The sequence below is a fragment of the Neolamprologus brichardi genome, chromosome 19 (genome assembly GCF_056152115.1).
Source record: "Neolamprologus brichardi isolate AB-2024 chromosome 19, ASM5615211v1, whole genome shotgun sequence".
Lineage (NCBI taxonomy): Eukaryota > Metazoa > Chordata > Actinopteri > Cichliformes > Cichlidae > Neolamprologus > Neolamprologus brichardi.
In genome coordinates this window covers 14,690,662-14,706,278 of record NC_142122.1, presented here as the reverse complement: position 1 = coordinate 14,706,278, position 15,617 = coordinate 14,690,662, and the positions used below count along the sequence as shown (strand labels likewise).

At 38.7% G+C, this 15,617-nt stretch overlaps 2 protein-coding genes across 2 annotated transcripts; both read right to left on the bottom strand.

The window, feature by feature from the left end:
• Nucleotides 1-5,278: 5,278 nt before the first annotated feature.
• LOC102780045 (platelet-activating factor receptor-like) lies at nt 5,279-6,400 on the bottom strand. The gene has a single exon (XM_035910973.2). The coding sequence runs from the start codon at nt 6,398-6,400 to the stop codon at nt 5,279-5,281; it is 1,122 nt and encodes a 373-aa protein (XP_035766866.2).
• A 6,640-nt stretch (nt 6,401-13,040) lies between these two features.
• LOC102799436 (platelet-activating factor receptor-like) lies at nt 13,041-14,231 on the bottom strand. Its single transcript, XM_087833108.1, has one exon. The coding sequence runs from the start codon at nt 14,229-14,231 to the stop codon at nt 13,041-13,043; it is 1,191 nt and encodes a 396-aa protein (XP_087689234.1).
• Nucleotides 14,232-15,617: the final 1,386 nt, after the last annotated feature.

Here is a 15,617-nt window from a genome sequence, read left to right as displayed (position 1 = left end):
TGGTATTATCAGTCGTTTTTAAATTTCAACACCTTGAAAACTAAGGACATGGTAATTGAATTCAGGAAGCCATCCCCTCATCCTGCAATGACAGTAGTAAATGGTGCAGCCATTGAACTGGTGGATAGCTATAAGTATTTGTGGGTTATTCTTGTTACTGCTCCGTCCTTTGAGTCACATTTTGCTGCTACATTGAAAAAAAATGTCCAACAACGACTGTATTTTTTTAAGGAGATTGAGAGTTTTTAATGTTTCATCTGCAATGATGACCCTTTTTTATGAAAGTTTTATTGATTTGATGTTTTGTATCATTGCTTGGTACCGATATTTGTCTTTAGACCAGACTTGGAAGGCAACCTCTGTCATGTTATGTTCAGACAATCCTCTCTTTAGAGATTTCCAGCTGCTTCCATCAGGTCGTCAGTATAAAGCGCCACCAGTGAAGACCAAGAGACATAGAGCGTCTTTTATACCTGCTAAACCATTAGCGTTGTTGCCATCACTACTACACATTGGACTTTGTTGATTCTACTGAAAAACCTGGGCTGTTCATATTTTATTTTTTTTTAATGTATGCGTTGCTTGATGTGTGGACATACTGTAAATCAATTTCTAATTGGAGACAGTAAAGTTACCATTGACCATTGGATGTCTATCAGTTCAAACAATGCAAAAATTGCAATGGCAAGAACTGGGAAATCTCCCTAAGCTGAACCCAAAATATAGAAAAGTTAATTCTGTTGATTTACACGTACCGTTTTCAGTGGGAGCAATGTTTTGTCACTCATCTTGCAGGTTTCCCCAACCTTTTAAACTTTACATTTGCATAATGACTGAGACTAGTACCAGTGGCAAGCAATGGGTTATGAGGTCAGGTTCATCTCTTCGTCTCTTTCTTCATCTCTCTGTTGGAAAGGCTGTCGACTGTGTGTGAGAGCCCCCTTCTGGCAAGAGAGCGCAGTTGCGCTTTTGGGCACATGGTCCAGACTCTGGACCATGTGTCCAGAGTCTGGACCATGTGCCCATGTGCTCTGGACTCCAGAGCACTGAGGTTAAGCTAACTCATAGCAAGAGCCACCTTTCAAACTGACTCAACAGTGGATATCTAGGCATGGTGTGAGTTGTGTGCGTAGCTAAAGAAGTGTTTGATTCCTGCCTGGAAAGGACAGTCTTGAGCCTTTTATGTCATTTAGGAAATCAGCTTATGTAGAAGAATGTTTAATATTCTGTTCACTGTGTGACTGGTTCATGCTGGTAAGGCTAGCTGTTATGTTACACTCTTCTAAGCTGTAATCTAAAATGATTTTGGTGTTCTGTGATCTATGATTATTGGGTGTATTTACATCTCCCATCCAGATGAACAGAAACAACTTTTTTGGGATTTCCTTATCTGGATGATTGAGCATGCACAGTTTTACAGTGGCTTTTAGTCCCACTAACATGCATTACGTTCCTGGTTTACAGGGGAAATGCAAACCCCGGGGCAGGGGTGTCACAAGGGCAGTGTGTACAAACATCTGTACTTGTGAATAAGCGAGCAGTGAAAAGAAGTTCTCCATGTGTGCTTCTTAGAATATTAAAAATGAGAAGGAATCTGATAATACTAGAATATGAATCATGTCAGCATAAAAAATGTTAAAAGTGGGAAAGCACAAAGGATACAGCACATCTTCTCATTTATCAACACCAACCACATTCCTCCATTCATTTTATCTTTCAGAATATTACTATACTTACTCAACTGGCCCTCAGTTATCATCATGTGCTATCACTGTTCAAACAGAATACAAGGGATTTATGAAGGCAGAGATCCTCTGATCAAATTTGATTTCATGTTTTTATTTACAAAAACTTATATACATTTCAGAGGGAACCCTGCAAATGTTAAAAGGTGAGAAAAAAGAAGTCCTTTCTTTAAAAAAAGGTTTCACCAATGGGTGACCATGACAATAAGATCCTCAGTGATGAGGAAATATTAAAATAATAAACATGTGAGGCAGGTGAAAGGGAAGAAATGGCAAAGAAGAATGACAGAAAAAGCGTGTGCAAATATGCGTGAAAATACATTATAAAAGGCAAAAATAGAGTGCCATAATTCTAACAACAGTAAAAGTTAATATTTTACAATACCACATTTATTCTTCAATACACCTTGAATACTCTAAGTAATCTTCAGGAATAGTTTTCCAGGTTTCTTGTAGGCCATTCAAAACTTTCTCTCAGAATGAACTCTCAGAATGATCCCACATCTTTACAGGATGTTAGTGCAGTCTGAAGATCACACTGCTTTCTTTACAGCCACTGAGATAAGTGAGCAATACTGCATTTAAACCACGTGATGGAGGCAGAGACTAATAAAAAATAAAAGCACAATGGGGGAGTCTTTCAAGCAAGCTCTATACAGCGCACTGTGAGCTGTGTGAACCACCGCTCTCACTCACTGTCGTTTTAAGCTTCACCAGCGTCCCTCTGTGGTAAATGTTTAATTCCATCTGCATGTACAAGCACACAACACAATGAATGCTCCTTTCGTCTCTCCCTGATTGCAAAGTATAATTCCTAGATTAACCTCTCCAACCTCTAATGTGGATATGAAACACTACATGTATAAAGGCAAATTTACACCATGGAGCACTACTCTAAACAACTGTCATATATTTAACTCTGTCTATGGAGCTGGATATTTCTTAAAGGTTGAAGGTTTTAAAGCATGTTTAGTGCCACCTTGTACCAGTAAAGAACATGACATCACTGGGTTGGTTGGTTGCAGATGTGAACAGTGTAGAGGACAGCCTGTCTGAGTCACCAGAAAGACAAGCTGGAATCCAACACACCAGCTTTTCACCAGGCTTGGAAAAACCAGGGATGTACTGTCTATTTTTTCTGTCTCTTTAGCGGTAAGTTGTTCTTCATTGCTTTTGTCCAACACTGACATCAATTAATTCCCCCTATGGACATGCTGATGAATTTTAGGATTCCCGATCATGCATCGATAAGAAACTTAGTTATGTTTGTGGAATGACACAAATATACTAACCTGTTATGTTGTAAACTGTTTGGATGTAATTGAGAAAAAGATTATTTTATTGCATAAAATAGTGCTTATTGCATCTAGCACACATCTGCGCTTCTATCTGATTGCACCGTTCGGTACACCCAACCCGACAAGAGAAAATCAAACAGTGTCTGACTCTAGCTTGTCGTTTCAGTGAACCACCAGTGCACCTGACTATAACAGGCTCTCCTTCACACAGTCCTCATTTATAAAGTGGTCTACAAACTAACAGCTAACAGCTAGCTACCAATGAAAACAACTACTGCTAAATTGACAGAGTGAAAGTAGAAAGTACTTCCTTCGTTTATTATCATCAGACTCACTGCTGGAGCCAGGGGCAGTACAAATGTGATTCCCTTTGACTGCTTTTTGATTTTAGTCTCTTTGTTTTCCTCTGAGTTATTGGTTCTGTCACTAGTTAGCTAACATAACCTAATACAAGTCTGTTAGCGGCAACCAACCTACCTGTAAACATGCTCTACAAAATTTAACTTTAAACTATTATTTCCTAAATCCAGCTTCACAGACTTGCTACCTCATTGTTGTTGTTTTTAGAATAGGGCTCCACTGCATTACAGTTTTTCTCAATTGCTTAAACACATTTCTTGAAACTATGCCTCGTATTCTCAAACACAGTAAACAACAAATTCCATAACATCTCACCCACTTTCCCAAACATTGTATTTTCAGCTCAAAATAAAGTTCTACACCCAAAACCATTCACTCTTCCTGAAAAATCAAACTTTTCCCAGAGACAGCACACTCAAGGCCTCAAAAATACAGACACTACAAGATAGTGTTACACATTGGTGCAATAAATTAAAAACAATATTTCCAAAACTGGCAAGTTATGTTGCTTGTGGTTCGTCCCCTCAAATACCTTTTCACATGATGAACACAAGATGCGATCAATGTACATACGGTAGCACAATTTTTATTCATGTGCCATGCAGTACAACACACGCCAAAAACATTATTCCACCTCAGCATCCTGTCTTTGGTCTGGGTCAGGCCAGGAAATCTCATCCACATCAGAGGCTATATTGGCCCTAGCCAGGCAGCAGGGTGTAAAATCCTCTTGCATGCCTGATCCAACCCTGGCATGCATCTACTGATATGTCCAGGAAGGCTTCTTCAGTGGCCTGGAGGAGGTGAACACAGACATAAGGTTCCCTGTTGTACACTTTCCACCACCACGCTGAAAATAACTCCTTTATCGGGTTTAGAAAGGGAGAGTATGCAGGCAGAAACCCAAGGTTAGAAAACCTTGGGTTATTGGTAAACCAGTCATGAACCAGAGCAGCGCGATGGAAGCTGATGTTGTCCCAAACAACAACATAGTGAGGCTGCTCTGGCTGTGCTGGTTCCCTGTAGTCCGCCTGGAACATATGTTGTCTTAGACCATCAAGAAAAGCAAGGAGAACCATAGTGTTATACGGTCCTAGATTGGCATGGCGGTGGAGTACCCCTCGTTGGCTGATGGCTGTGCACATAGTGACATTCCTTCCACGCTGACCAAGGACATTTACAATAGCCCGATGGCCAATTATGTTCCTCCTCCTCCTCAACCTCTTCCTTTGCATGTGTTTGGATCCATTGTTTCAAACCTGAATGAGCTGACATTTGCCCTTTTATCTATCCATTAAAGTTTCTGATTGGTGTGTGATACATTTTGACTCCTAGTGTTTCCACTTGGTTAATTGTGTACTAACTGAGCTAAAGCTGTGCTGACTTAAGTTAACATTATTGAATGCTAGTGCTTTACCACATGGAGTAAGCAGTGAAAAATGTAGGGACTTGTGTGCAGAGTTTTGCAGTAACAGTTCGCCAAATCTCACTCATGTGTTAACGCAGGGGAATAGTGTTTATAGTTCAGGGAAATGGGTGTGCTTTTTGAAAAATAGTATTATGGTTTTGAAATTTTAGCTCAAAAGATTGTTTATAATGTTTAAGCAATTGAGAAAAACTGTAATACATGTGGTGTTTCATGGCCACCTTAATAATGTAACTGAGCATTCAAAATTATTCCACAGTTAGTCACTGAGATTCATCTAAGTCATAAAATAGAGAGAATCTTATCTGAGATGGGGTTTGTTTCAAAATGCTGGATAAGTGAGATTTCTGAAAATACTTTATACAATGACCACTGAGCTCCTTTCGATGTGTTGAGTTTCATCCTGCCCCCCGGCCTTTCCTATGAGGCCTCTGATTTACTCCTCGAGTTCAAACAGGTGATGCAGGCTGGTTTAAGTGGTAGTTCTGAGTTTGGGTGAATGTGATTAATTTTTTAATGTGGGCCTTGATGAGTCCTCTAAACTTCCCTGTGGCAAAATAATAAACTACAGGATCTAAAATGCAGTTGAGGCCCATAAGAACCAGGGTGATCTGATGAGTGTCGTTCAGCAACTGACGAGTGGTCTCGCTGTATTTCACGTGGCCAAAGCCGTCTTCGATCTCCAGCACTGCCAGAGTCCAGGGGCCTTGAACTATGTGGTGTGGCAGGAAACACAAAACAAACACTCCCACCACTGCCGGCAACATCTGGAGAGCCCTCCGTTTTACCCCTGTCAGCTGTTTAAATGTGGACATTACATTGGGCGTTTTAGACTGTGTTTCTGAAGACTGAATTTTCGACTGAGAAGAGTTTTTATAAATTAAGACTCGAGCGATAAGGATATTGCATATCACAATGAGTGAGAAGACAACAAAAAACAATCCGATTATTAAAAAATGAGTGACAGCCAATATTTGCTTTTTCTTGTTAGTTCCACCCTGGTATCCCTCAAAACAGCGTGTGACATTTTTTCGTCCATTTTCATTTTTCTGGTGCACTTCACCCACCAAAACAGGAACAGACATTGCCAGAACAAACACCCAGTTAAAAAAACAAACAATAATTCCACGAAGTCTGCTGTCGGACAAGGCTGCGTCCAGAGGCCGAGTCACCGCCCAGCATCTGTTGATGCTGATGGCTGAAAGGAAGAGGATGGTGCCGTAAGTGTTGATGAAAAAGAAGGTGCCTGTCACCTGGCACATGAAGTCTCCATAAACCCAGTCTCCCTCACGCATATAGTAGTCAATCCAAAAGGGAAGAGCACACACAAACAGAAGATCAGCGATGGTCAAGTTGGTCATGTAGATGTGAATTTCTCCCATGGCCTTGGCTTGATGAAGGCAGCACAGGACAAACAGCACATAGAGATTAGAGATGAAGCCCAGGATGAAGAAGACGATGTAGAAAACCGGGATGAGCACATAACGAAACTGAGAGTCCAGGAACGGATTAATGGTTGTGGACTCCACACTACTCATTGTTGTCATAGTAACTGATTGAGTGATTTCCATTATGTTTGTCTGTGGGAGACAAAATATATTATCATCAGTACAATGGTTTACTCAGACTTGTGATGCAGATGACAAAGGTAGGGTATATTAGAAAGTGGAATCTTTGAGAACAACTTTTTTTTTTTGTAATATTTTAATTTCAGGTAAAATAAATAGAGAAAAAACAAAAAAAGTAAATGAGAAAGATTTAAAATAAAGAAAGAGGACATTTTTCTCCTGCAAGGACTAAGTTATCTATCAACTTTTATTGGCACAAATGTATTTACCAGATAAATTATTAGCCATTCCATACATTTATTGTATTAATTAATTTCTTGTGGTTATCTGAGCACATCTTCTAAAATTGTCAGATAATTCTTAACAGTCTGAGAAGTCTTAACATTTCTTTGTACTATGAATCATATGTTCCAAATTGATGTAATGGCACAGAAGTATGATAAGTTTTAAACTGGAGACCATCTTCCAAGAGAAACAACGGAAGCATGAAATCACTGAGTTGCTGGACCGCACCCATATTTGAACATACGCTTCATGTGAAGTTTTGTGGCCGTGTTTTGCACAGCTGTAGTTTTATCATAGTAATATAATCTGTCTCCAAACAAATATCTCAACACTCTGTATAAAAGGGCCTGTTAGGACTTTATCTGCCATAGACTTCTTATTACTCATCTAAGATCTAACTCTCAGTCAAATACTTTATAGCTAGACTCATTAATCTGCATCTTGCAGTAACTGAAAACTCAGTTGCAGAGTGAGTGGACAGACTGAGGTTGGATTTGTGACTGTTTTATGTTCATTTTATCTTCGGTTTTGCCACTAAGACTAAAATGGTTATAGAACTTGAAGCTACTGTTGGGATTGAATAATTTGCAGTGGCTCAATAATGCTATGCTTTTTATTAATAAGTGTTATAAAGTTATATAGTGTAGTATTAAGTGGACACAGCCCTGAAAAATAAAGGCATGAGACCATGTGTCCTTCGGGAGTAGAAAGCTGCAGACTCTCACTCACGCTTGCCTGGGGAAAATGTAGATAAGAGGGGACCATCTCTAGTGCAAAGTTACTGAGACACTGTTGTTTAGACTAGAATGAGAGACCTTCTGTAATAAAACTGTTAGGGGCACACCACCATCATGAGATCCGCGGCGACGTGTCTTGCAGGACGCATCTCCCTTCTAGAAGTAAACTAGCACCACAATTAAAACAGAAAGTAGTGCAAAAAAGTCAAAGGTTTAACCAAGCTGTTGTTCTCTGACTATAAACTACTGTAAAGGAGCTGACACTGAAACGGTGAAAACTCTAAACACCTAAAGATGTTCGAGGAGAATCTGTCAGTGAACAATGTGTCATGTGGAGCAGGCAGGATAGGACCCAAATGCAGGCTCTCGGAGGTGAAATTACAAATTACAGACAACAAGCTTGACACCCACTTACAATAAAGAACAGTAGTCCAACAGTAAATGAGCTGTGAAGCTGTTTGATAAACTGACACACCCCTGTTACTGGGAAATAACTGATGCTGCTAAATAATATCAGCTTGTGAACAAGTTTAACTGAGTACCATTTTTTCTGCCCTTTTTTCTGAATAATTGCCACAGGGGTTTATTTTATAACCTGTTTGGATCTGTCTTATGCAGATCTGTTAAATATTGATTAAATTAATCACAGCATTGTAAAGACTGTGGACAAAAAAAAAATCCATTAATAGATTTGAGTAGAGCAGCAGTTAAATTACAAACAGCTGTAAGGTACTCTGTTTCAGAGATTACAATTATTTTTTTTTTTCAATTACTGACGTCATCAAGTTAGTTAATTGCACTATAATGGCTAGTCAATATTTACTGATCCAGTTAATATCGGATGATGTGCTGTAATTAATAGTTAAGTTAAACATTTTGAGCAAAACACTGCCTCCTGTAAAATCTTAATTTTACACAGATATGAAGCTAAGAAATGAATAAAGGAGGCACAGCAGAAACAGAAAAATGCAATTTGATTAAATAATAAACTCACAGTTTACAGCAAAATAACTGAAATATTTGTGAAAATAAGGATGCTTTTAGCTTTACTGTCTTCTCTTCTTGACTAAAACACATTATTAGACTGATGATTATTAGTGAGTGAGGATATTAAGACTGCCTGTCTTAATACATAAAACAAGAAATAACGAGGAGAACTGTACACTTACACAACTGCTTCTTCTGTTTTCAATCTCCTGATGCGCGTAAACACTTCGAATGGATTTGCAGTTTCGGTTCAGCAACAGCGCGACTTCTCTGAGAGAGAGGGAGTTTGTGCGTCTTGTGTCTTGCAGTTGCTTTTATCTATCTCAAAATCACTGGCTTCCCCAAAGATGGACACGAGATGTCCTTCAGCATTGTTGTGTGTGAATACCACAGCACAAACAGAACTGTCTAGTTGTTTTGATGCTAGTGAAACAATGAAATATTGAGTGGAAGAAGAAGACACAGCCTGAGTGCTCCAAATGTTTACTAATGTTTACTAACAATAGTTATTCCACTGCAAACCCTGCAAATCTGCAGTTCTGCATGACTTTATTTGGTAGTGTTTGACAAATATGCAGCCCTCTTCTTTATTTGGCATTGTTTCTTTCATGAATTTCTTTAGAAAAGAGAATCTAATAGTTCTCACATTCACAGCTTTACTTTGCTGTACAAGGGCAAAGAATGTTACACACTATTGATTGCGACTGTTTTGTATTGTGATGCACACTCAAGATGCACTCTGTACAGCTCTCCACGGACACCCTTTATTGTGCTCAGAGCTGGAAGTATCAAGGTCCAAATACTTTGTTACAGTGTTTAAGTAGAAGTTTCAGATATCTATATTGTACCTGAGTATTTATTTTTCTGACAATTTTTTATATTTACTTGTTACATTTAACCACAAATATCTGTATTTTCTACTCCTTACATCTTCAAAATAGACTCATTACTTTAAGTTTAACACATTTGAGGAAAGTTTTTATTTCCCAGCACTGTGTGCCTTCAAACATCAAATCGATTTGGGCCTAAATTGAGGGAATAAGAATGCATAAATGGCAATGTTACTGATGTAGCCTCAATCACTGGGGTTTATCCAACCTAATATCACGTCAAATCGTGAAATCAAGCCAGTTCACCGTGTCTATTTCACATTTTAGAGAGGCAAAGTTTTGATATTTTGTTTCAAGCCAACATGAAAATAATCACAGGAAAGTGTCCCTTTATTTACCAAGCATCATACCTCCTGAACTCATTTGGTAATTTTGGCTGTAAAAGGGTCAGAGATCATACTGTAAGTGAATGCCCTTGCCCTTTTTTCAGAATAACCTCAGCTTTCAATATCTGGCAATCATTTTAGATTATTATGATAAACTGGAAATTTAAAGCTTTAAAGTTGTGTTTTTCTATACTATATTTTGTATTGTGAAAGGTCCTGTAAAACAAATGGAAGTACACTAAATTTGTGTTATTCATTGGTTGCATGAAAATACAAGGCAGTGTTGTGAAGGATAAACAGGTTAGCTCGTTACACATCCATGGTCAGAGGTGATTTATCAGATATCTCCGTGTTGATGTTTTAGTTGCATCATCAAAATACTGTTGCTCCATGATCAACACTGCAACTGACCAATCACGTTGTTATGATGTAATAGTGGGAAAATGAAAAAAAAATGCTCTTATTTATATAAATCTCTGTTCTGGAACAAATGGTCTCAAGTGTTTTCGTTATATACTTATACAATATAACAAACATATTGTGATTCTTTCCCCCATGCTGAGCCACTGCAACCAATCTTATAGTTGCCACATTTTACATAAATATAGATCCAACACTGTCTGTGAGGCCGGATTTAAGAAATAAGTGCTTAAAATTAACATTTTTAGAACATGTTTAGCGCCATCTTGGACTAGTACAGAACATCACACACCAAGTGAAGGTGATGTCACTGGTTTAGTTGGTTTGGTTGAGATTAATGGACTTTTTAGAATTTAATGTTTGCTAACTAGTAACAGAACCGATAACTCAGTGGAAAGGGGACTAAAACTAACAAGCAGTCTGTACTGGCTCTGACTTTTATGTTGAGAAACCGGATATACTGTCTCTTACTAAGTCTCTTACTTTCTTCCAGGATAAAGCAGGTCACAAGAACATTTTTAATTTGCCCCAAATTAAAACCAGAGTCGCTTGAAGTTTCTGAGAAGTTGTTTTTTTTTCTGTTTTTTTTTTTTTTTAAATCTTGTGTCGCATGCATTTCATTAATGTCTGTGATTAATTTACAAGCTGCCAGCTATCTAATTTAACAAGTTTCTGTCTCATCAGTGAGTCATAATTGGAGGTATTGGTCAGAATGATGGTTTAAATAAAGATCTGATTGATGTTTTGTTTGATTTCATTAGCATATTTTCATCACTCCTAATATAACACGTCATTGATGTCCACAGGCATTTTGTGGGACAGTTTTTGTTTCTTTTCTTTCATTTAATGTTGACAAAACATAAAAATGATATAGCAAAATACACAAATTCACCCTGTACCACCACCTCTCTGTAGTCTAAGGAGCTTGGAAAGAAAAGTGTCTGGACTTCAAGTTGCTTGAAGACGTTTCACCTCTCATCCGAGAAGCTTCTTCAGTTCTAGTGAGCTCAGCTCACAGCTTCAGTTCAGCAACAGAGTGACTTCTCTGACAGAGAGGGAATTTACGTGTCTGTGTGAGTGGGAGTGTTCTCCCAGGTCTAGACGGAGGAGGTGTTGCTTCAGTCTTCTTAGGAAAGCCCCGAATGGTCCAAAATACGTGTTGACCTCCACGATTTCATGCACCTGATAATAACATGAAACTCCAAAAACTACAACAAAGAAATGATGTTATGAAGTAAAGAAAGAACTGCTTACACAGGAAAACTGTTCCTTAAAAGGAGAATGACTGGGACATGCTGATATGAGACATAAAATTTGGGGGTTAATTATCCTAAAATAAAACGGGAACCAGAGTAAATGCAAGTCCTGTGACACTGTGCCATCCTCTCTGCATCATATACATAGCACAAACCGAAAGGAGTGCAACAGTCACTTGGCTTTCTTGTTGCAGTATATTTATCAGAAATGGTGTAAAAAACTTTACCGTGAACAGGTGTGTCTGCCAAACATTGAGCTTCTCTCCGTCCAACAACATCTGTAGTTTTTCACGAGAATGAGAGTTTATAATGTTTCATCTGAAATGATGACCTGTTTTTATAAATGTAACTGAGCACTGTCGAATAAAATGTGAAAGAAATACATTTAGAGAATCCACTTATGTAGAAGTGTAATGTTTATTAATCTGTTCACTATGTGGTTGGTTCATGTTGGTAATGCTAGCTGTTATGTTATACACTTGTGAGATATAAGCTAAAATGATTTTGGTGTCCTCTGATGTAACATTATTGGGTTAACCCTTTCATTGCTCCTAAAAAAACACATCAAAGATCTACACAGGCATGTGTGGCAGAGTGGCACATCTGTAACACTCCTGCACCTGATTTTTAGAAGAGTATCTTTGTATTGCTACTGCCACCACAGTTGACATCATCATATTTAAAATTGCTATACTTACTTAACTGGCCCTCAGTTGTCATCATGTGCTATCATTGTAGGCATTCAATCAGAATGCAAGGAATTAATAAAGGCAGAGATCCTCTGATCAAATTTGATTTCATGTTTTTATTTACAAAAACGCATATACATTTCAGAGGGAACCCTGCGAATGTAAAAAGGTGAGAAAAGTCCTTTCATTTAAAAAAAAAGGTTTGACCAGTGGGTTACCATAACAATGAGATCCTCACTGATGAGGAAATAAGAATAAAAACATGTGAGGTAGGTGAGAGGGGAAAAGATGGTAAAGAAGAATGACAGAGAAAGAGTTTTCAGTACATACAAATTGGGTTTTGCATATTGTTTAACAATTTATCTTCCATGAATCAACTTCCATTAAACAATCCATCATGTCTAAGAGAATGTTGTAATAATGTCACAAGATAACAAAAACAGAGATTAACTTCCACAAGGTGATGTGTCATAAATCACAAATCTCTTGTATTTATATTAAAACCAGTTAGAGGTATAGGCCAAAGGTACAACACTGTGGAAGTCTTGAGCTACCCCTCATTTCCTTATATTTTGAAGAAAAATATGACTTACTGCTAAATTGACAGAGTGAAAGTAGACAGTACCTCCTTGGTTTATTATCATCAAACTCACTGCTGCAGCCAGGGGCAGTACAAATGTGATTCCCTTAGGCTGCTTTTTAATTTTAGTCTCTTTGTTTTCCCCTGAGTTGTTGGTTCTGTCACTAGTTAACTAACATAACCTAATGTAAGTCCATCAGCAGAAACCAACCAAACCATAGACTTGCTCTAAAAACTTTAACCTAAAACAATTATTTCCTAAATCCATATTACCTCAATTACAGTTTGTTTGTTTGTTTTTTTACAACAGGGCTCCACTGTGCTAATTAGCCTTCAAATGTGTAGTGTTTCATGTCCTCTTTAATAATGTAATTGAGGATTCAGAATTATTCCACAGTCATAAAATGGAGAGAATCTTATCTGAGATGTGGTTTGGTTAAAAATGCTGGATAAGTTAGATTTTTGAAAATACTTTATAAAATAACCACAGAGCTCCTTTCAGTGTAATAAGTTTGATCCTGCCCCCCAGCTTTTGTGGGTTTCCTATGAGGCCTCTGATTTCCTCCCAGAGTCCAGTGGTAGCTCCGAGTTTGGGTGCATGGGATTAATTTTTTAATGTGGGCCTTGATTTCTCCTCTAAACTTCCCGGTGGCAAAATAATAAACTACAGGATCCAAAATGCAGTTGAGGCCCATAAGAACCAGGGTGATCTGATGAGCGTCGTTCAGCAACTGACGAGTGGTCTCGCTGTATTTCACGTGGCCAAAGCCGTCTTCGATCTCCAGCACTGCCAAAACCCAAGGGCCTTGAACTATGTGGTGTGGCAGGAAACACAGGACAAACACTCCCACCACTGCCAGCAACATCTGGAGAGCCCTCCGTTTTACCCCTGTCGGCCGTTTAAATATGAATGTCACAGTGGGCTTTTTAGACTGTGTTCCTGAAGACTGACTTTCCGACTGAGGAGAATTTTTAGAAATTAAACTTTGAGCAATAAGGAAATTGCACATCACAATGAGTAAAAAGACAACAAAAAACGATCCAATTATTAGAAAATGAGTGACAGCCACTTTTTTCTTCTTGTCATTAGTTCCTCCCTGGTATCCCTCAAAACAGCGACGTATGTCGGTGTTGTTTTTAGAGTGCACGTTGATCCCTGGACTCACCAGAAAAGGAAGAGACATCGTCAGAACAAACACCCAGATACAAATACAAACAATGATTCCACGAATTCTGCGGTTTGACGAGGCTGCGTCCAGAGGCCGGGTCACCGCCCAGTATCTGTTGATGCTGATGGCTGAAAGGAAGAGGATGGTGCCATAGGTGTTGATGAAAAAGAAGGTGCCTGTCAGCCGGCACATGACGTCTCCATAAACCCAGTCTCCCTCACGCATATAGTAGTCAATCCAAAAGGGAAGAGCACACACAAACAGAAGATCAGCGATGGTCAAGTTGGTCATGTAGATGTGAATTTCTCCCATGGCCTTGGCTTGACAAAGACAGCGCAGGACAAACAGCACGTAGAGGTTAGAGATGAAGCCCAGGATGAAGAAGACGATGTAGAAAACCGGGATGAGCACATAACGAAACTGAGAGTCCAGGAACGGATTAATGGTTGTGGACACCATACTACTCATTGTTGTCATAGTAACTGATTGAGTCATCTTTGTCTGTGGGAGACAAAATATATTATCATCAGTACAATGTCCTGTGACAGAGTTTTACTCCGTTTTGATGCAGATGACAAAGTTAGTGTACAATGGATTGAAAAGAAAGAAAGGGAAAGAATATATGTATGAATGACTAAATGTATATTTTTGAATGTTACTCTGACTGTATTATACAGGTCAGGGTGTACGGTTCATTGACGATCCAGTCGAAAGATGGCGAGCTACCCGTCCAGGAGTCCTTGATATGATTGTTCTGAGAAGAAAGTTAAATTCTTTGGACGAGCCTTGAACTGTTCAAATTCTACTTAAGTGGTAGAACAGAATTGAACCTCATTGCTCCTTTGCACATCCTGCAAAGAGAACCCTTATTGGACTCACACTTAAGGGTGTGGGCTGACACGAGAGAGACTGAGTCAAATTCCCACAGGGCGTGTTTTGTTTATTATTTTTCATGATTTGAGCCCCATTTTTCTTTCATGTAAGTAAAAGTAAAGTAAAATTTTATTTATATAGCACCTTTTAAGATAAAAATCACAAAGTGCTTCACAGAAGCTGAAACAAAGATAAAAATCAACCAAAAGCAAGTTTAAAAAGATCAGTTTTTAGCTGTTTTTTAAAAGTGACCACTGAGTCCACAGATCTCAGGCTCAAAGGGAGAGAGTTCCACAGTCTAGGGGCCACAGTTACAAAGCTCTGTCACCTTTTGTTTTCAGCCTCGTGTGTTGGACAACTAGCAAGCCCTGATCAGATGACCTCAGGGACCTGCTGGGAATGTATGGATGTAAAAATTCACTGATATATGTTGTTGATTGTCCTTGTAAAAACCAGTGGTATAATAGTGCTTAACATACAAAAGTGTCAGAAGTAAGTAATAGAGAAAGATGAAAGCCATGGCAAAGTACCAAACATGCTAGCAGGTTAATGGCATTAAAAACACAGAAACAAAAGAAATACATATAAAAGCATAATAGAACAATATGTGTAAAAGATAAAGGAGTCAAGAAAAAGTTTAAAATAGTTAAGAATAGAACGATAATTGCACCAAGCATTAAACTAACTTAACAAACAAGCATTGACTGGTAGAGAAGGCGAGGCTGAATGAACAGGTTTTTAACTGCGATTTGAAGGATTGAATGGAATCAGACTCACGGATAGCAATGGGGAGGTTATTCCACAGATCGGGTGCAGCCAAGGCAAACACGCGGTCACCTCTAGTCTTCAGCCGGGATCACGGCTGTACCAAAAGTGACTGGGAAGATGATCTTAGTACTCTAGCAGGGGTGTATAATCTAAGTAGTTCAATGAGGTAACTTGGCGCTTAATTGTTAATAGTTCTAAAGGTGAGCAGCAGGATTTTGAATTGAATACGGTAGCCATCCA

Coding starts and splice junctions, on each gene's coding strand:
- LOC102780045 (XM_035910973.2), bottom strand. CDS start 6,400: ATGGAAATCACTCAATCAGTTACTATGACAACAATGAGTAGTGTGGAG.
- LOC102799436 (XM_087833108.1), bottom strand. CDS start 14,231: ATGACTCAATCAGTTACTATGACAACAATGAGTAGTATGGTGTCCACA.